The 21,359-nt window shown below is 42.8% G+C and overlaps 1 protein-coding gene across 1 annotated transcript in view; it reads left to right on the top strand.

Annotated features, from left to right (window-relative positions):
* Positions 1–5,928: 5,928 nt before the first annotated feature.
* The window catches only part of LOC144766735 (protein-glutamine gamma-glutamyltransferase E-like), a 361,753-nt gene continuing 346,322 nt past the window's right edge, over positions 5,929–21,359 (top strand). The window contains exon 1 of the mRNA XM_078650488.1: positions 5,929–6,054. Coding sequence (XP_078506614.1) covers positions 6,030–6,054 — 25 coding nt within the window. The 5' untranslated portion in view covers positions 5,929–6,029. The remainder of the gene's footprint in view (positions 6,055–21,359) is intronic.

The following is a 21,359-nucleotide window of genomic DNA, read 5'->3' as shown; positions in this document are numbered from 1 at the left end:
TTAGCGTTTCTGCCTGACCAAGGTTTTGATGATTCCGCCCATGGTACGTAAGGACTCCCATTGACTTCAATGGGAGCCTGTGTTCCGACCGACAACACAGGCTCCTATAGGGAAAATGGGTGTCTGCGGTAAACCTTGCACCCTGTTGAGGGCGCACCATGGTGCCTGCCATACTGTGCATGGTTGTACTGGGGGCTCCCTTGGGTAACCCCTTGACCCCAAACCAGAGGCCTCAGGATTAAGGGGGGCCAGCTAGGAGCCCCCAAATTCAGTTTCCAACAGCCTTTTCTTGTTGGACAGACCGAGTAAGAAAGGCTGTCAGAATCCGCCATCATAATCGGTAGGATTCACGGTTCGTAGAGCTGTATGAATCAGTTCTGACAGACTCGGATTCTCTGAATGCCAGTCGGAACCAATTCAGAATGACCTAACGGTTCCCCTTCCAACCGCGAGCATCGTAATCAGTCTGTTCGAATTGTTTTCAACCGATTCGATCAAAGGGTTCCGACACGGTCTAGGGGAATCCGACTGTCGGTCGGAAGCTTTCTGACCAACATCGTAATCAGGCCCATGCTTGAGGTTCTGTACCGGCATGGATGGAGTGAGAGAGAAGTGATGTTCACACCAAATTTTAAACCTCATTATTAGCACACAAAGACCATAAATGAGTAATTAGGATGAATGAACCTAATAAAATTAATTTAATAAATCCACTTGGTAACATTACCAGAAAGGAGCCCTGTTGGTTAAATCTCAGAAATTAAGAATTCAGATATATTCTGCACTGTATTGTAATAGTTAGGCAGCAGCAAAAGACAACTGTGATAGTCTCCTTATAGTTTCAGATCCTACACCCACTGTGTAGTGAAAACGTTGTGAGACTTAGGAGGATTCAGTTAAGATTTATTGAAGAACAGCTACACAGCCAGCAAGGCAGATACGCATCAGTCTCCAACTTCTTCCCAAACCCTTTTCAAATACAAAGAACCCAGTGACCAGGCAACTAAGCAACCCTTGAACATTCTACCAGATGACACCAGAAATAGAACACAGAGCAAAGAGCTCCAGCATAAGGCTGTAACACAAAGTAAGGTAGAGGAAAGGATATAACATATCCTCCTTTCTCCATATAACAAACTAAAACGAACTAAAATAAAGTAAAAACAAAAAAGAATAAAAAAACATCATGAACAGTATAAGTGCTGCAAAGTAAGAGCAAAGTCATGACAATAAACATTTCACACCCGGTACCTGTTAGGAACAACTCTTGATCTTGCACAGAGAAACCTCGGAGGATCCAGTACCGCCCAGACCAGGAGATCAGGATGATGTACTTGAACAACATTCTTAACTTTTACAACTTTACACACATTCCACCACTTTCTCCCTTCAACTTGAACAGCATTCCTTCCAAACTTGGTGACAGAAATGGGGGGACCAAACTTGCTCTCGCCCTTCTTTACATGAAAAGGAGACTTATTTTTTTTGTCAAACCATGACTTTTGTTTGTGTTGAGAACAGGAAACATTTTCTCTTGCCAATTCCATAAGAGAATCAATATCAGGCACATATTTAATCCACCTGTTTATCCAGGCAGGCTTGAAATTAGTGTTTGCCTTCCATCACATTTGAAGCTCAAAAGGAGAAACTTTTGTTGTAGAGTGGGGAGTGGTCCTGTAGAACCATAACATGCTTTCTAGAGAATTGAGAATGTCACAATTTCCGGATTTGGCCCACCTAATGCAGTCCCCGACAACCCTATTTATATGCTTAACAAGCCCATTGCATTGGGGGTGGAAAAGAGAATTCCTTACACGTTTGATGCTGCATGACTGTAAAAATTCAGAAAATTGGCACTGGTAAATTGTATACCATTATCTGTCACCATGGCTCTGGAAACCCCTCCCGCATGAAAACATCCTTGAGAAAAGAAATGATGTTACTAGTGGAGGCATCCTTGCCAAGTTTTACCTCAGGCTACTTCGAGGCATAATCAATAAAAAACAAGATAAAGCGACACCCACCAGGTAATATTTCAAGAGGCCCAATGATGTCCAAACCCACTTTGGACCTGGGTCCAGCAGGGCATTCAATGGGAAGAATCGACGGGGTGACTACTTTCAATCCTTTGTCAGCCGACCGTCAAATAAGGCACATATCAACTATTTCATTGATTTAACTGTCCATAGAGGGCCACCAGAAACATTCTCTGATTCATCTCCTAGTGAGTGTAGACCTTAAATGACCATCATGGGCACTAGTAATAATACGTCTACTAAGGTTCTGTGGGGGAAAGAGTTTGTCAGCACGAAGCAAAACACCACCCTCCAGGGAAATCTCAGACTCTACCTTCCATAAAGGTTGCAAACCTTGATGAAGAACACGCTCTGTGGGCCATCCTGACCTAACAAACCCACAGACTTGTTGCAGAAAGTCATCATCAGCAAGAGCCTTCACCCACTTGTCTTCTGTGCTAATACCATGCTCTAGTAAGTCAATTGAGGCTACAAGACAATCATCAGAATCTTCCTCCCCATAATCAGTAAAGTCAGAATCCCCTTTATTATCATCCATGGGAAACCGGGACAAAAAGTCAGCCCTGACGTTCCTACCACCAGAGACATGGGCAACATTCAACTGGTACTGCATGAGACGAGACACCATACGGAGGATTCTAGGGGAACAGCATTTACTGGTGCCAGCACCAAGAATACTTATTAAAGCCTTATGGTCGGTCCTCAACAAAAAATGCCTTCCCAAGACATAGGGACGGAACATTTTGATGGCCCACAAAAAGGACAAGAGTTCCTTCTCAACATCGAGTACTGGAGTTCACTATTTCTTAGGACCCTAGAAGCGAACGCAACAGTATTTTCTCTACTGTGACCATCTTGGGTTAGTGCAGCCCCAACCCCACTTGACTCGCATCAACGGTTATGCAAGAGGGCAAACTTGGGTCATAAGGCTTGAGAGCAGCACTATTTTTCAGAAAATCTTTCACACAGCTCAAAGCAGATGCACATTCATCCCCCCAAACAAAATATACTCCCCATCTGATAAGAGAACTGATGGGACGTACAAGAGTGGCTTAATTGGGGATAAACTTTGAATAATACTCCAAGAGTCCAAGTAGAGACTTGACTCCCGTCTTATCAACTGGGGCAGGTGCATTAGTAATGGCATCTAAAAGTCCCTGCCTAGGTCTGATTCCTTCCGCAGAGATAAGGTGACCTAAGTATTCAATTTCATCACAGAGGAATTAGCATTTTTCAGATTTAACTACCACACCATGGTTCTTGAAGGTTTCAAGAACCTTCTTTAGCAAGGTCTCATGTGAAAGAATATCTGTGGAGGGAATCAAAACGTCACCCTGAAAGACTAGAACTCCATCAATACCACCCGACATATTCTGCATGACACATTAAAAAATGGAAGCCGCAGGGGCAAGCCCAAAGGGCATCATTTTGTACTGGAATGTACCCAATGGTGACACAAATGCCATGAGGGGGCGTGATTTTGAATCCAGCTCTATCTGATGATATGCGCTGGCTAGATCCAGCTTGGAAAAATAGCGTGACCCCCTGACACTTGAAAACAAATCAACAATTTTTGGCAATGGGTGAGAGTCGACCCAGATCTCTCTGTTGAGGGACCTCAAGTCCACGCAAACGCACAACTTACCACATTTCTTGCGCGTGACGACCAAGGGTGAAACCCAGAGTGAGGACTCTGTAGGTTCAATGATCCATTCGTAGCACAAAGACTTGAGTTCAGACTCTAGGTTATCTCTCACACTGTTTGATTAGAAGAGCGCCATCTTTTACAATAATTTTATGTTTGAAGCCTCGTATGGTTCTGTGATACGCAGAAAAAACAGATGGGAAACGTTCCTTCCATTCCCTAAAATCTTGATCATCCGAAACTACAAGAACTTGTTCAGAAGTGCCTGGTTTGAGGATCATTTTGAATAATCCCTGATGGTACCAGTCCAAAATGTTCAACCCTTTGACCGCAACGTAGACCTTCCCACTAATTTTCCTGCCCTTGAATATAAATTCACTCTCAAAGAACCCTAAATGATAAATTTTTCCTCCCTCATGCGAGACAGGAGCGCGATCAGGATGTTGAAGAGCCCTATCTCCCCATGTCTCGCAGAAAAGCTTGTGAGTTAACATATTAAATCTGGCACCTGAGTCAACAAGAAGATTTAGTGGTTTACCTCCTACACAAATCTCAACAATAGGGTCAACGCAATCAGGGGAATCATGTACATTTGAGACAACATCATGAGAATCAATAACCACTGAGACTACTTCAGAATCAGATTCTTGATCTGATTCTAATACACATGCAACAGTTCCTCTTTGGTTCTTCTTTTTCAAGCAAACCTTTGCGCAGTGACCTATTTTTCTACAATAACTGCAGACCACATTGGCCCCAGGACACTTCGCCCCCTTTTGATGAGGTGGATTCCCACAGCGGTAACACATGTGCTTAACATTGTGGAAATCTGGATTGCAAACTGAAACACCTTTACCCACAGTTGGGGTCTTGGAAGCATTGTTTTCGGAAGAAAATTGTCGAGGGGTAAATTGTTTGCTCTTAATGTTTTCAATGACAATATTGACAGAATCAACAGACTTAACTTCTTGCTCCTTCAGCTGTCTCAATGCTTTTTGCAATTTGAATCGTTTCTTCCAGAGAAGTATTAGCTAGAGACAACAATTTTTGTCAAATCTGTTTGTCTATACAGTGGCACACAAATTGATCCCTGATCAGTTGAACTGTGAACACGTCAAATTGACAAACAGATGCAAGCATATGTAGGGCAGAAATGTAGGAGTCAACATTCTCGCTTTCACACTGTCTCTTTAGGAATTTGTTATGGAGAACCATCAAGCTAGGTTGTTTATCAAACCTTGTTTTAAGTTTTGTGATAGTGTCTTGGTAGACATCAACAACATTCTCAGGAAGATTATTTATTTCAGGAAGATACTTGACAATCGATCTCCCCTCAAAACCCACGGAATGAAGTAGGAGGTATTTCTTACGTTTGTTACTGAATCTGGAAGCACCAATGGAATCAAGGTAAATTTGAAAGGCATCAAACCATATCTCCCACCAATTGGGAGGTTCTCCTGGAGATTCTAGAAAAGAGGGAGGCGGATCCACTGACTGCATGGCTTGCAGGAAAACAAGAAACGGAAGGTAAAATATTGAAAAGAGAGAAGGACACAGTAGCAAAATACGTACAATGAACAGAAAAAGAAAGAAAATTAAATTTATAGTCACAAATGGAGATAGAACAATGAAAAAGCATATGAATAAAAAAAGAAAAATGTAATCAAGACTGGTGTGGGAATCACCATATAAACATCCGCACAAGACAGGTGTGCGAATTACCATGTAGACTAGTGTATGATGAGGAGAATAGCTGCCCAAACAGCTTGTGAACAAAGAAAATCTGAATACTCGCCAAAATTTTGTTTAATTAAGCCAAAGTGTAAGACATAGTCACGTGAAGCACACTGAGGTACATTGCCAAACAGCCAACAGCTTAAAGACGTGCCGATCGTCGCGATCAGCTGAAAATAGGAATATGAGCTTCTGTTTCCAAACATCTTAAAGACGTGGTGATCTTTGTCGTGATCGGCTGAAAATAGGAATTTGAGCCTCTGTTGCCAAACAGCTTAAAGACGTGCCGATCGTCGTGATCGGCTGAAAATAGGAATATGAGCCTCTGTTGCCAAACAGAAAAAATACATGCCGATCGTCATGATCAACTGAGAACAGAGATGAGGGCCTTTCTTGTCAACAGCTTGTCTTGTTGCTAGGCGATCAGTTATGATGAAGTCAGCGTTGCGTGATGTGTGTATAGTCAGGCAGGTCAGGCAAGATGAGGCCTTGCCTGACCTGCACGCATGCACACGTAACACCAGGCCTGAGATGTTGGGACTTAACGTTGGCGCTTACAGAATGCAGCGGAGGTCTGAACAGCATGCAGAATCAAAGTGCAAACCTTCCTGAAGATGCTTGAGAAGGAGACGGTAACAGGTAAGGTGATTTGATAACAGATCTCTGGATACGCCCGTAATGGAAACTTGATTTTGGCAAAGACTATGTGACGATGTGTGCGATGTGGACAACATAAAACAGTCTTACAGCAGGGTTGAGAAGGCCTTACATCTTGTAAATCAAAGGTAGGAAAAGATGCACGCAGGGTCCAGTGAGTGGCTGTGTAGCTAGATCGTTGCCACAAATTGTAGTGAAGACGTTGTGAGACTTAGGAGGATCAGTTAAGGTTTATTGAAGAACAGCTACACAGCAGACAAGACAGCAAGGCAGATACACATCCGTCTCCAACTGCTTCCCAAACCCTTTTCAAATACAAAGAACCCAGTGACAAGGCATCTAAGAAACCCTTAAACATTCAACCAGATGACACCAGAAATAGAACACAGAGCAAAGAGCTCCAACATAAGGCTGTAACACAAACGGAGGTACAGGAAAGGATATAACACATTGGTTGGAGTTAGATAAATAAAAAATGCTGCACCTCCTCTATCGAAATCAGTCTGATTCTTATCCCGGGGTAGATTATTTTACAGGGCATTGTAATTGATTCACTAAGACACTTTAAAATGTATTGAAGTAATACCCAACACCACAGACAATTAAATAATGTATTGGTTCAAATTATGAACTTCAAAGTTTTAATGAAGTCCCAGAACTTTTTCGATATCCTTGCTTTACATGTATTTTGTATTTCTAACCCATTACGGAATCATTATGTGCTTGTTTAGCTTTCCCAATGAAATCAAGTATTCCTTTTACAGCCGTCAATAATGTTTATAGGGACATACAGTTTACATGTCTTGATATCAGCCAATAAATTTGATCGCACCTTTTTGTTCTCTCTTCTTTGATCTATGGTTTATAGAATACCATGTCCCCTTGGAACCTAAAGGCTGACATGTTAACTGGGGGCACTTTTTTTGTGACTAGAAGTAAAACTGCTTCAGCAGATCATGAATATTTCTCAAGCAGTGATTTTCGCATGAGCTATGGGAGTTTGAATGGGTTTTATAAACAAAAATCTCCCAGTCGTAGGTTCAAACTTCCATTCTGTGTATGTCATGCACGCTTTTCATGGCCATGTGACAGGTTTCTGCTGCAGGGCACCAGGCGAAATCCCTAAGTAAAAATTAGGTTTAAAAATCTGCAGAATGTGGTTGAACTTGTGCAGTATGGAGATAAAAGTGTTCTAGACAATAAAAAGAGTAGCCCAGAACTGTCTTGCAACTTGGGTTGGACTAATAAGAATACCTCCAGTGAGCCAGTCATTTAATGCTCTCATGCTTCAGGGGCCTCATATATGAAAAGTGACGCATCGCTGCATGAAAACAGCGATGCGTCACTTTTCACTGCGCTCTCCCTGCGACATGATTGATGCGTCATATTTATAATATGACGCATCATGTCGCAAGGAGTGACAGATATGTCAGTATTTCTGACGTATCTGTAGGCGCAAAAGTGACGCATTGCTGGAGTGTGTCACAAAAGTGACGCAACTCCAGCAATGCTTCCTTTCACATGGGGGAAGCCCCATGTGAAAGGGCTTGCGTCAGTCTTACGCCTGCTGTGAGGCAGGCGCAAGATTTTGACGCAACAGCATCCTAAAAGTGACGCAGTGAAATCTCATAGATTTCACTGCGCCACTATTACGAGGCTTTTTGCGGGTGAACGCCCCCTCTGCATACATTATACCTGACGCAGGTATAATGTAGCGCAGGGGTTTACAAAGTGACGCATCTGCTTAGATGCGTCACTTTGTAAATAGTGCGCATCAGGAGGCATGTTTTACGCCGCCGATGCGTCACAAAAAAGTGATGCATCGGAAGCGCAAAACTCACGCACGGCCTCATAAATGAGGCCCCTGATGTTCATAAAATTAACCAATTCTGTAGCTTTATATTTTTTGCACGATTGTACTATGTAACCTACAGGGATATTCCAAAATTCGTTATGTGCTTGGTCCCAGGCATTTTCCAAATTCGAAAAAAACAAATGGTGAATTAAATCACCGTTCAAAATGAAGGAGGTGTTACCATAACTATTTAAGTCAGTGAGTAGGGCTTGGAGGTCTTTAACCTTTCGAGATTTGACATTGTGTGCATTAATTCATTAAAAAGTGTACAATGTGCACATTAATTAATTAAAAAGTGGAAGGTGTGCACCGAGCTTCCCCTGTAATTAGACGGGCGGCAGCAATGGGATACCTGATTTTGAGCTGTTTAGCTGATAAATAAAAGACATTGAAAATGAAAATTGACAAGCCAGCAAATGCTCTACACTTATTTGCTTTTTAATAGCCTTAGTATGAAACCCCAAATAACCAGGAATGGGAATTGTGAAATAATCAGGATCCAAGTTGTAGGTACGAATTTCGGGCCCGATTCACAGAACTAACTTAAAACAAAATCCTAAACTTACTACTTTTGGTATTCACAGAAGTTAGGATTTTGTCTTAATTTTGTCTTAGGACAGACTTAAGACAGACTTAAGTTATGATTTAGTCTTAAGTCTGTCTTAAGTCTGTCTTAAGACAAACTTAAGACAAAGTCCTCACTTCTGTGAATACCAAAAGTAGTAAGTTTAGGATTTTGTCTTAAGTTAGTTCTGTGAATCAGGCCCTTCAAGTTTAATTCAAGCGGGGCACAGTACAACTTAATGCAGCAAAGTCAAAGCACTAACTGTCCGCTAGCGAGCTCTGGAACATGGAACAGCAGTTGTACAACGCAGGTACAGTGTTCCATGTTCCAAGCAAGGGAGGGCATAGGAAGAGGGAAATGAGGGAACAAAGAAAGGTAAAGAAGAATGCAACACATTTCACCCCTAACACAAAACGAAAGTAGAGGAAAAATCAAGACAGATACCGTACAGGCAAAAATCTGGGTCGAACATTACTCTTGACTCTGGAAGCAGCAGATTGGGTAGAATGAGAAAGGTTTTCAGTGGAAGTGGGAGAATTATTTAACAGTGGAGCTCCATCACCATGTAAAGTCTTGCATTTTGCAACCATCCTTACATTCCATGCTCTACCATCCTGAGTAATGACACTGTTCTTACACTAACTTTAACAATCTTAATAGGATGTTAAAACTTGGAAAAACCCTTTGCCAAGAAACCAGGTTTTTTATCTTAACTCAGTCTCCTACCCCAAAGCTGGGATCTTTGACATTCATTTTGGAATCAAATAGGACTTTCATCTTGTCTTGGTTTATTTCCACCCGTTTGGCAACAAGATTGGCATCAACACTGTCATCCACCTTATTAACTCTTTTTATCCACCATGGACAAATCTCGGAAATAGGTTCTCTGCCCTTCAATAGCCTGAAAGGACTTACACTCGTTACTGAGTGTGGAGTGATGCGATATATCCACAATTTCTTTCTCACCACATCCATTCAAGGCTCACTTGACAAACCTGCTGACTGAATACCATCCTTAAGAACTCAATTAAACCGTTCCACTTGGCCATTTTCCCTTGGTTCATATAACAATGTGGTCACATGTTTGATGTTACACATATGAAAAAAATCATCCATCTCATGTGACGTGAGTTGTACCCCATCTGTTACAACAATCTCGGGGGATCCTTCACAAAAACTTCTTTGAAAAAGGTGATAATAACTTGAGTAGAAGCATTAGCAACAAACTTAACCTCTGGCCACTTAGAGTGATAGTCTACTATGACTAGAGCAAAACGGGCATTCAAAGGCAAATGTTTAAAGGGTCCTGAAATTTCAAAAGCCACCTTTTGCCAAGGACACTCAGGTCAAGGTACAGGTTTAAGGGGGGGCAGAAGAAACCTGAAGCATTTTATCACTACTGATGCATTCAGGACATTCTCTAACAGCCCTATCGCCCATTTTGTCGAGCCCAGGCCACCAAAAATTGGCTGTGATGAGCCTTTTCATAGAGGACATACCTAAATGTCCTTGGTGGGCAAGTAACAAAATCGTATTCTGCATAGATACAGGAGGGATGATCTTGCCTCCTTTGAAAAGCAAACCCCAATGTCTTCAATCTCAACAGACCCCCGACAAAAAGGGGCATTATCAGCAGTGACAGATTTTTCTTTAGGTCATCCATTTTTCACACATTTAGAAATCCATTGACACAAAACATCATTATTCATCTCTGTTGTCCACTCAGTTTCAGACAAATTCACAAACTCATGAGAGACAAAATCTTTTATGGTGGCAACGATATACACATCTTGTTCAAAAGGAAAAACACACTTGTCAACGCACGGCAATCTAGAAAGAATATCAGCAGTGACATTGCTCTTGCCAGGAACATACACCACGTCAAAATCGTACTCCTGTAGATGAGATGTGAGTAGGGCTATGCGGGGAGTGGAATTCCAACCTCCCCACGAGATAATATGCCGACCAGGGGCTTACGATCAGTTCTAGGCATGAATCTGCTTCCCCACACATAGATACAAAAGTGTTTGATTGCCCAGATACATGCCAACAACTCTCTCTCAATCACAGCATATCTCCCCTCAGTCAAAGAAAGTGTCCTAAAATCAAAAGCTACACACCACTCTTCTCTTCCTGAACACTGGCTAAGAACTCCACCAAGTCCATACAGACTAGCGTCCACAGTGATGATGCACCTCTTATTGAGGCAGAAAGACTTAAGGGTGGGAGCATTAACGATCTCATTCTTGATCTGTCTGAATGCTGTGTCTTGTTTATCTGACCAGATAAACTCAGAAGACTTTATGGTCAATTCTCTGAGGGGCCCCATCTTGGTGGCAAAGTTCTGTATGAATTTACTGTAGTACTCACATAGACCAGCAAAAGAAAGAAGTTTCTCTTTATTGTCAGGAGCTGGTGTATTGATGAGAGCATCAACCAAAGATTTCTTGGGCACCCCGCCATCCCCAGAAAGCGTATGGCCTAGATACTCCACAGATTTACCATAAAAATTACATTTGCCAGCTTTGAGTGTTAGTCCGCACTTTCCTAACCTACAATAAACTTCCTTAAAATGATGAGAGTGATCTTCCTCGTTTTTAGAGAAAATAAGTATATCATCTTGGAAACACTTAATGAAAGTGCTCACATCTTTAAAAATGTGGTACATGGCCCTCTGAAAAACCGATGCGGCCAAAGCTAGGCCAAAAGGCATCCTTTTAAACTGAAAAAGGCCATGAGGCGTGATAAAAGCCTTACAGTGTTTGGAATCATCAGTAAGTTCAATTTGATGGTAGGCTGACAGAAGATCAAGAGTGGAAAAAATGCAGGCACCATCCAACATGCATACCATCTCATTATTATTAGGAAGCGAATGGCATTCAGCAACTAAATTGACATTTAACATGCTCAAATCAACACACAACCTAATACTTTTATCAGGTTTTGGGCTAAAACAATGTGAGAAACCCACTCAGAACACTCAATTTCCTCAATAATGTAATTCTTAACCATCACATCCAACATGTCCTTTAACTCCGCTCTAATGCTAATGGGAACTCCTCTCAACTTTTGTTTAACAGGGACAGAACCTACCCTGACTTTGATCCTGTGACTGAAACCCTTACGTTTGCCCAGATCATCAGAGAACACCTGAGGAAACAAATTAGTGAAATCATTACTAACAGGTGACAGAGCAAGTACAGAAACAGGTTCCATGTTCCTGGGATTCAAAAGAATACCTAACTTGGCTTGGCCACGCCAGCCTAAAACATTGACACCTTTGAACGATACATACAATTTTATAGTGCCCAAATTCCCCTTGAATTCAATAAGCACTTCCTTGAAACCCATAAAATCAATGTTGGAACCATCAAAATTAAATGCTACAATATCAGGTTTGCATAACAAATTAAAATCAACTAATTTCCCCATTGTAAGCAATAATCTTTTGTAATTATAGTCCAAGGTGATCCCGAGTCTGCCATGAGCTCCAACTCTCTTCCCATGATGTATACAATTTATTTAGGAGAACAAATCTTATCAGTCTCAGACACATCAAAGGAATCTTGAATTGAAACCACAATACCAGACTCTAAATCCCACTGGGAATGATCACAAGCAGAAAGATCACAAGAGACACAAGAAACTTTCCCTTTTCCCAAGTTGGAAGAAGACAATAAGGATTTCCTAGAATCCAAAGTAACCTTGGACACATTTTTACACATTTTTGAAAAATGTCCTGAACGCCCACATTTGTTACATTCTTTACCAATAGCTGGACAACGTGGAAATGAAGCCACATGGTCAGGATTACCACATCTATAACAATAAAATTGTTTTGTTTTAACTTCCCCTTTGTAGTTGGAGTAATCCTTTGGTGTGCTAGAGTTAACAGTATTAACTTCACTAGGCATAGTAGATTTGTTTTTTTTGCTAAGAGACTTGATCAACTCATCAGATTGGTCTAAAGCTTTGGCGGTACTAATGGCAGTCTCCAAATTAGGGTTGCCCAATATCCATAGGTACTCCTGAACTTTCTTACTTCTCAAATGCACAAAGATTTGGTCTCTGATCATTTTATCGGTCATGAAACCAAAGTTGCAATGTAAAGATAATGCACGGAGGGCAGTGATGAATTCCTCAAAACGTTCTCCATCATCCTGAGCTCTAGTGTAAAATTTAAACCTGTTCAGGGCTACACTAGTCATTGGCTTAAATCTGGCCTCTATGCGCAAAACAGCTTCATCATAGACATTGTGTTCACCACCCGACCTAACAGGAGGAAGAGTTCTGTATACTAATTGTCCTTCAGAACCTAAACAATAGAGGAAGATGTTCTTTTTCCTCTCAGCTGACATACGTTCCCCATCAATGGCCTTCAGATAAGTGAAAAATTCCTCTTTCCATCTTGTCCATGGGATAGGGTGGTCTCCCTTTGTTTGTAAAAATGTAGAGAGTGGATCAAAATGAATTATGGTAATGCAGTACAAATGTTAACAAACACTAATAGTAAAAAAAATGAACCACACCAAAGTAAAGAAGAAAATTGAGGAGAAAAACAGTGCAATATATATAGGCACAAGTAAATGTATAATAAATGTCAACAGTAATAAAAAAACATTAAAGTTGCTGTAGTAATGAGAATAAACCTGAATGAAGTCCAAAGTGTGCTTGTCACCAAAAATAACAGGCTATGAATAATAAAAATGTAATAGTCAGGGTGTGCCTGTCACCAAACAATACAGGCTTTTCCTACCTGTAGAAGAAACGAAGGTGTGGAGAGAACTCAGCAAAATGTGCACATCGCTGTGTGTGGAGATTGCTATCACTGTGTGCCAAGATCGCTGAAACTTCAAAGTGTCTACTACAATAGACAGAACATCATTGCAGAGACACTCGAAATACCTAACGTTATGGCAATAGGAACCGCATCAAACCTGTTACAATATGGCCGCCGACGTGATGACGCACAGCATGATCAACTTGAATACGTGGAAATGCATAACCAGGGAACCTCTGTACAGACGGGAGGAGCAGAGCGTCACAGCCGGGATCCTGGAAACAGTGTTAGTGGAAAAATCCTTTAATTCCGGCAATCCTTGGAAACAGGATGAAAATCCGCCAGAAGCACAAGAAAGCATAGAAAATTGTGGGATTTTCACTGAAGAGCGCAGCGTAAATAGTAGCAGCACGCAGGATAACCTGGAAGATCAAAAAACGACCAGAAGGGAAACTGGGTCCGGAAGACATCACAGCACCTGTGCCCCACCGTGAAAATTAGCTGGTGAAGTCTTCAATCCCTCGTCGCCATTGTAAAATAATCAGGATCCAAGTTGTAGGTAAGAATTTCAAGTTTAATTCAAGCAGGGCACAGTACAACTTAGTGCAGCAAAGTCAAAGCATTAACTGTCCGCTAGCAAGCGCTGGAACATGGAAGAGGAGTTGTACAGCGCAGGTACAGCGTTCCATGTTCCAAGCAAGGGAGGGCAAAGGAAGAGGGAAATAAGGGAACAAAGAAAGGTAAAAAAAAATGCAACAGGAATGACATCTGTGCCCTAGGTCTCTTTAAAGCAGAGTACCTCCACAGAAGTAAAAAGACTAATGCAACGGGTTCTCTGCTTATTCCAGCCACATTCAGTGCCTGTTACAGATGTGAGATCAGTGGCGACAACTCCGTTAAGGAGGAGCATCACCCCACTGCCTTGATGCAGCAAGAAAAAGCTGCAGCAGCTTGTGTGAGGGGGCGAGCAGGGGAGGAGTGGTACAACCCTCCTAAATGCGCAATGACTGTTTGGTCGGCCCTCTCGGGCCGCCCAAACCAGTCAAGCACACTTTTCCTGTTCTCCTTGCAGTCTGCATTTTAGCCTGCATGGAGAACATGCCCACCCCTCAAGCCCCTGGCTGACGGGCGTGCGGACAAATCACAACGCTGAATTGCAGTATTGTGATTGGCTGTGGGGCGTGTGGGAGCCCTGTCGGTTTCTGTTTCTTATTTCTCCAAAGAAGGAAAAAGACGCAGGAGGGGAGGAAGTGGCCGGCCAGCCGGCGGGCTGAGACATAAGTGATTTTTTTTAACCCGATCCCCCAGCCCATTCTCTGCCACCCACTCCACAGCGGGTAGAAGATAGCAGCCATGACTGCATAAAATTATTTGGGGTGGAAGTTGAGCCTATTTTAGATGGGTTTCAGTGGGTGGATGCAGTATCACCAGTCAGATTAATGCAAAGTACTGACATAGGACACCTACAATTATCTTGGGTACTGATACAGGTTACATTGTAACTTACGTTGAGCACAACTATTAATGATGGACATTTTCTGTGGGCCCCAAATTGATCACTTGTGGGGCTGTATGCTCTAAACAGAACTGAACTGGGGGAGGAATGAGTGTATTATTTCTCACAAAAAAAGGGGAGAGGGTCAAAAATGTAATCTACCCCAAACCCCCTTGTATAACATGTTAACACCAAGAGGGGTAGAGAGAAGAAAAAGATGATTTACATGCACGAATTGTGTATTTGAAAAATGTGTGTGACATGCTTCATCATCGGGTCTGCTTACAAAACACCCTGGCGTAGCCACGCACAGGATGGAGCATAGGGAGGGGGAAGATAAACAACATAAAAGTGAAATGCAGTAGCGATAGGGTGTGTTATACCCGGCAACTGGGTACAGTTATAGAAAAGGTGCAGCAAAGAAAGTGCTTAAAACTGGCTCATGGGTACCCTCTCAGAACCCTTCATTCACGGGTCCCAAGGCCAGGATTAAAATCGTGAAGGATGGGTGTGTTATAGAGAAAGCTAGGTCCTCAAAAATACCCCTCCTTAAACTGCCAGTGTCAACATGTTTCGACCGTCTTAATGTGCCCCCAAAAGAAGGTCACATCGGTCTTCCTCAGGACTTCTACCAGTCCCAGTCAGGTTCCCCACATAACCTTACTCTGGTCAGTTGCTGGGGTTCATGAACCTAGAAAGATCCAAACGTGTGGAGGTAATTCCGGCCAACACGGGATACAAATTCTGAAAAGACACAACATACATATGCCTGTCAAGGGGAGCTGGGTACATACTGGTAATCACCATATTCTCCAAAAGAATATGAGTAAAAAACAATAATCCCCTCTGTGAAGAAGCAGGCATCAAACTGATGGAACTATCTGTTCTTCAATGCCCAGGTTAACCGTATCATTATCTTAACCCCTCCTAACAAATCCATCTGCGATATGACCCTGTAAGTCCCAGATATTCATAAACGCTGCTGTCATGCGTAAAAACATTACTACATCCACTTGTTGTTGAAAACAACATGTCCTCATCACTGCTAAAACCAGGGGAACAACTCCACCCCTGCCCCCAGCCAACACTCACCGAGTTTATCAAATTGGTGAACCCGAAATGGTGGTGGGCAGTCAGAACCCCTGAGAACACAACTGTATCCAAGAGATCTAAGAGGAATGAGTGTCCCTGCAAGCCAATGAACTAATACACGCCCGCTATAATTGCAATGCCGGAGACAGCATGTTCAAGGGGATGTGTGAAATTGTGGCAATTTCAGATAAATTGCTTGATACGTTATCTAGGGGTAAATTTGGTATAAACCTAATTAGCATATTTATTTTACTTATAAAACTGTCATAAATGGTAATACCTGTATCCTGGACCTGTAAATTTAAATATTACAAGTGGGCTGCAGCACTCATTCTTCCACCCACTAAAGAAGCACTTTAAAACAAGGTTCAGGCTGTCCACTGCAGCCAGTAGTGCAGTTTTAAACTTCCATTTAGACCAGGCTCAAATAAACATTTTTCCTGGCCTAAAACCTCATTTTTTAAACTTATAAGTCACACCTAAGATAGACCTGAACCACTCATAGGACAGGGTACATGATTTTTATAAACTGGGACATGTTGTTTTATGTGTCCAGTGAAAAATCGGTTTCCACTTTATTACAGTTTAAGTGTGGCACAAATACTTTACGCATTGCCTCTAAGATAAGCCTGGCTGCTTGATTTTCAAGCTACCAGAGTGTTAAGCACAGGTTTATTTTGTGGCTTTTGTGGTTCACCTGACAAGAATTGTGACTGTTGTTTGAAGTGGGTTCTTTACCATTCAACCAATAATACCATTTCCTACAACCCTCATGCTATTTCTAAGTGCTAGATGGAGCAGTAAACAGAGAGCCTGTTCTCAAGTTCCAAGAATGGTTTGCACGGCATACCTTTGCTTTCATTATGAAAGTGCAAGCTAGCTATTGCCTATCTAGCTATTTCCTATCACCGTTATTCAAGGCTGTTGTTTGAAGTGGGTTCTTCACTATTCAATCAATAATCCCATTTCCTACAACCCTCACACTATTTCTAAGTGCTAGATGGAGAAGTAAACATAGAGCCTGTTTTCAAGTTCCGGGAATGGTTTGCACAGCATACCTGTGTTTTCATTATGAAAGTGCAAGCTAGCTATTTCCTATGCCAGTTATTCGAGGCTGGAACATAAACAGCAAAAGGCTCAAGACCACTTCTTCCCGCTGTCGCCTCCCTTTAACGTTGATGCTTCAAACTGTCTCGATAACCTCATTGCGAAGTCTCTCTCTAAAATATGTTCCAATACCTGGGTTTCATAGTATCTAATTATCAATTTTTTTTATGTTTTGAAAACAATTTTGGGAAACGCAGACACTAAGCCAGCAATAAGACAAAATGATCATCACAAAACATGCATCAACTCAGTTATAATGATAAAGGGGTTCTAAGTTGCAAGAGGATGCATTGTATTTTGATGGTATGAGGAGGCATTAACATAATCAATTGCATAGGATAAATCATTACATATTCATAAACTTACAAAAATTATGAAAGCTTTTGTTACAAAAACACATTTGCCAACGTTCACAACAAGAATAAAGACTATGTAGCCATGCAAAGTTGAAAATGCTGTTGTCATAGTAAACACCATTTTTTAATGCGCCTTAGGAGTGGTATATTCTGACTGCAGTACGATTCAAGTTCAATACTTTTGGCTCGCTCTGCAAGAAAACATAATTAAGAGTTCAGTTGGGAAATAGCCCTCCCTGAAGGGTCTCCACAAACTTTTTGTCTTCCTCCTCCTATTTTTTCTGATACTGTTTTTGTTGGTTTCTTAACTCTGAGCACTTTATCACTGCTGACCAGTGCTAAAGTGCATGTGCTCTCTCCTCTAAATATGGTATAATTGGTTTACACCTGTTTGGCATATTTGTAAGTCCCTTGTAAAGTAGCATCCCATGTACGCAGGGCCTGTAATTTAAATGTTATAAGTGGGCAGCAGCACTGATTGTGCCCCCCACAGAAGTAGCCTATCAAACCTGTCTCATGTCTGCCACTGAAATGCCTGTGTGTGCAGATTACTGACAGTTCAACTTGGCATTTAAAATGACTTGCAAAGCCTTAAACTCCCATTTTATTACATATCAGTCGCCCCTAAGGTAGGCCCTAAGTAACCGTAAGGGCAGGGTGCTATGTAAGTATAATATAGGACATGTACCTTTATGTTTTGCATTTCCTGGTAGTGACAAACAGCTTTGTTTTGCGTTTCACTACTGTGACACCTACCCCTCTAAAAGGCCAGCATTGGGAATTCCTTTATATACTTTTAAGTGGCAATTCATGATCAGAGAGGAGCGTCTTTTTCATGTTGGATATGCTTGGAATGGTAATGATAAATCCTCCTTACTGGTGAAGCTGGATGTAACCTTACTGTTTTAGAAATGCCACTTTTAGAAAGTGGACATTTCTCTCTACTTACTTCTCTTTGTGCCTGACAGCCTGTCTCCAGTACATGTCTGGGTTGGGTGACAGCTACACTTTATGCATTCCCTCTAGACAATACAAACATAGGAAGGTGAGGCTCATCTGCATTCTGAGCACTCTTCTACATTGTGATGTGTCTTCCAGGGCAGGGTAGAATGGAAAGGAGGGACACTTACATTTCAATAGATTGTGTCTTGTCCACACACAAAGCACTGATTTACCCCCCCCCCCCAGTGTTACCCTGACAGGCAGGACTGGGTTAAAAGGGACCCTTGTGCTCTTCAGAGAGCTCATTTGAAGTGACCTCCAACATCAAAGGCATTTTTGGGTTTACGTACTGGGTCTCTGTGAGAAGTTGGCCTGGTATTTGATGCCCACTAGTTAAAATGGGCACCTTGCACCAGTCCAAACAACCCTTATGGTGATTTAAGAGGTCAAAGATAACCTTGGAAAGCTATCCAAGTGGTAGCTGTGGAGAGCAGCCTTCAGACTTACTTTTGAAGGAATGGTATGCAGCTTGTTTTACCAGAATGCATATATTTATTATTATAACACCTTAACTACCTCACAGTATCTGCTACACGCAGATAAACATAAGGCACATAATACTGTAGCACAGTAACATTTGTAAGTAGCACTAATACACAGTGGGCTTCGAGGGGAGGCCAAACCATGTACTGAAATAGTGGTATAAGAACCACAACTTGAGTGAAGACAATGTCTAGAGTGCGTAGAATCGCTGGGACCCCAAGGAACCGCCCAAGGTGAGTAAGTGGGGACCCCATGGACGACAGGTGCAGTGTGAGAACACAACCCCATGCTACGTTCAATTCGATGGGAGAGTCGCAATTGCATTTTTAAAGTTTATGGATCCTTCCCAGGGGATTATGTGGAAACCCTTTGGAACATAGAAGGTTGGAGAGACACCCCAAAGTACCAGAGTTACCTGTCCCAGAGGAGCTGAGTGCATAGGGCTTAAGTGGCGTCGGAAACCGCCGTCGTTCTCAATGGGAGTCTTCAAAGAAATGCCACTGCTGGAAAGAAGAAAAGTGTCTGGTGGAATCCGCAGGTGGTGGATTCTTGATGGAAGGAACCTGAAAGTAGAGGGGACAGAGCCTGGGTCATGCAGGAGTGACTAGAGGCTCGGTAGACGAATGCCTACCGATGCCGGGTGCTTTAGGTGTTAAGACGGAGACCTTGACTCTACAGCTGCGGGGACCAAGGGACGTCGAGGACAACCAAGAGCTGGAAACGAGTTGTCCCATCAACGATGTCGAGTGCTGAGGGGTCGGTGTCTGGCGGGAGGACCAACAAGCCTTGGCAATAGCAACCCACGAAGAAGGTCAAGAAAGATTACGGTCTAGCCCAGCAAGGACCAGAGGACGCACCACAGCAAGGGGAGTCAGGGAAGACTTGGAGCCACCAGGAGCCCCAAGAACATAAGGATTGTCCCTCAAATAAACCCACAGGCCAAAGCCACAGGAGTCGCTAGGGGATCTCTAGCAGTTTCACAAAACAACAGCTTGCAGGGCACAGAGTGTGAGTAGGCCAAAGTCCTCCATACAAAATATGCACAGAGGTTGGGGATATCAACTCCCCAATGCGCAAAGCTGGGAAACACCAACAAGCATATGCACTTGCAAATGTACACGGTCCACAGGTGTTTAGGTTATGTGGTCCGCACAAGGGATACTGGCCTCAAACTTGGTGGAAGAGCAGCTCAACCTCACAAAACATAGGAATCCACCTCCTGTGTTGCTGGAGCCTTTGGAGTCTGCAGGAGTCCAGGATATGTAGACTGGTCAGTTGCATTACGATGCATGCTAATGCAGGGGAGTAATTCCTTCACTCCAAGGAAGTTACTTCAATTGTCCTTGATGCTCCACAGGTCCTGCACAGAGTCTGTATGGTGCACCAGCACAAACGATGCTTTAGACAGAGAGGGGGACGAAGTCAGGCCCAGTCGAAGTCCAGAGTGTCCAGACGGTCGAAGGTCAGTGGTATCTTGTTCAGAATCTTGTGCACGTTGAATCTAGGGTCCTACAGAGAGGTAAGCCCTTTTGTACCCACGGGGAGGGTTGGACAGATTCAGGGGACCCTCCCAGGGGAGGGTCAGGACAGGGGGGTGATTACACCCATGTCCTTTGTCCAGTTTTGCGCCAGCAGGAGCCAATAGCTCCAAGAACTGGTTTGAGCTGGGCTATGCAAATGGCCACCAAATGTGCCCCTCGTGCAGACTTTCAAGCACTTTGGAAGTGCACCCACCCAGCTCCAATACACCAAATCCTATCTGGGAGGTGGTCACAACTCCCCGTGACATGATGCTTATTGTGCAGCCTTCCTCTGCTTGAGCTTGGCTCAGCAGCAGGAGGGCGAAAATGTGTCTCTGGTCGGCAGCAACCATTTTGTGCTGTCCGGGTCGAGAAGGCTGGTACCGGGAAGACCAGGGACCCACGAAGCTTGCTTCAGAAGGGTGGAATCATACCTCCCACACCGTTTACCGGTGTGGAGGTAAGATTCCAAGGTGTTTGCTACCAAACACAACATGTTTTGTTTCAGCCGTTTTCGATATAGCATTTACCGCAAGGATATAATGCACCTCTACCTATATGTCTGGCTGTGTCACAGCCAACCCGGGAGAATGGTCTCTGAAGGCTGCAGAGGGGCTATGCTTATGCAGGGGCCCCTCTCACGTAAATCCCAGCACCCTGTCTTCAGGATTGTTAAGGCCTGCTATAGGGTTGATTTATAAGGTTTAAGTGTAGTGACCCATAGATATAGCAAACCTATATCTAATGTAAATGGTCCAGCTTACACAGGCTACAATGGCAGACCCGTAGTTCCATTCTGCACGCCTCTCATGGGTGGCATAATACATACTTCAGCCTATGGGAGGCCTCTGGGGTACCTATGCCCTTGGTACATGTGTACCATACACTAGGGACTTATAAGGGTACCCCAGTGTCCACTCTGGAGAGTACCTAAGTACATATCAATACATTTCAGGGAAAAAGCAGATAGACTGGGGTCCTGATTAGCAGGATCCCAGTCAGACTAGTTAAAAATAGTGTAACATCAAGCAA

The sequence above is a fragment of the Lissotriton helveticus genome, chromosome 7 (genome assembly GCF_964261635.1).
Source record: "Lissotriton helveticus chromosome 7, aLisHel1.1, whole genome shotgun sequence".
Lineage (NCBI taxonomy): Eukaryota > Metazoa > Chordata > Amphibia > Caudata > Salamandridae > Lissotriton > Lissotriton helveticus.
The sequence above is the reverse complement of the archived record's forward strand: the minus strand, read 5'-3'. Positions and strand labels throughout refer to the sequence as shown.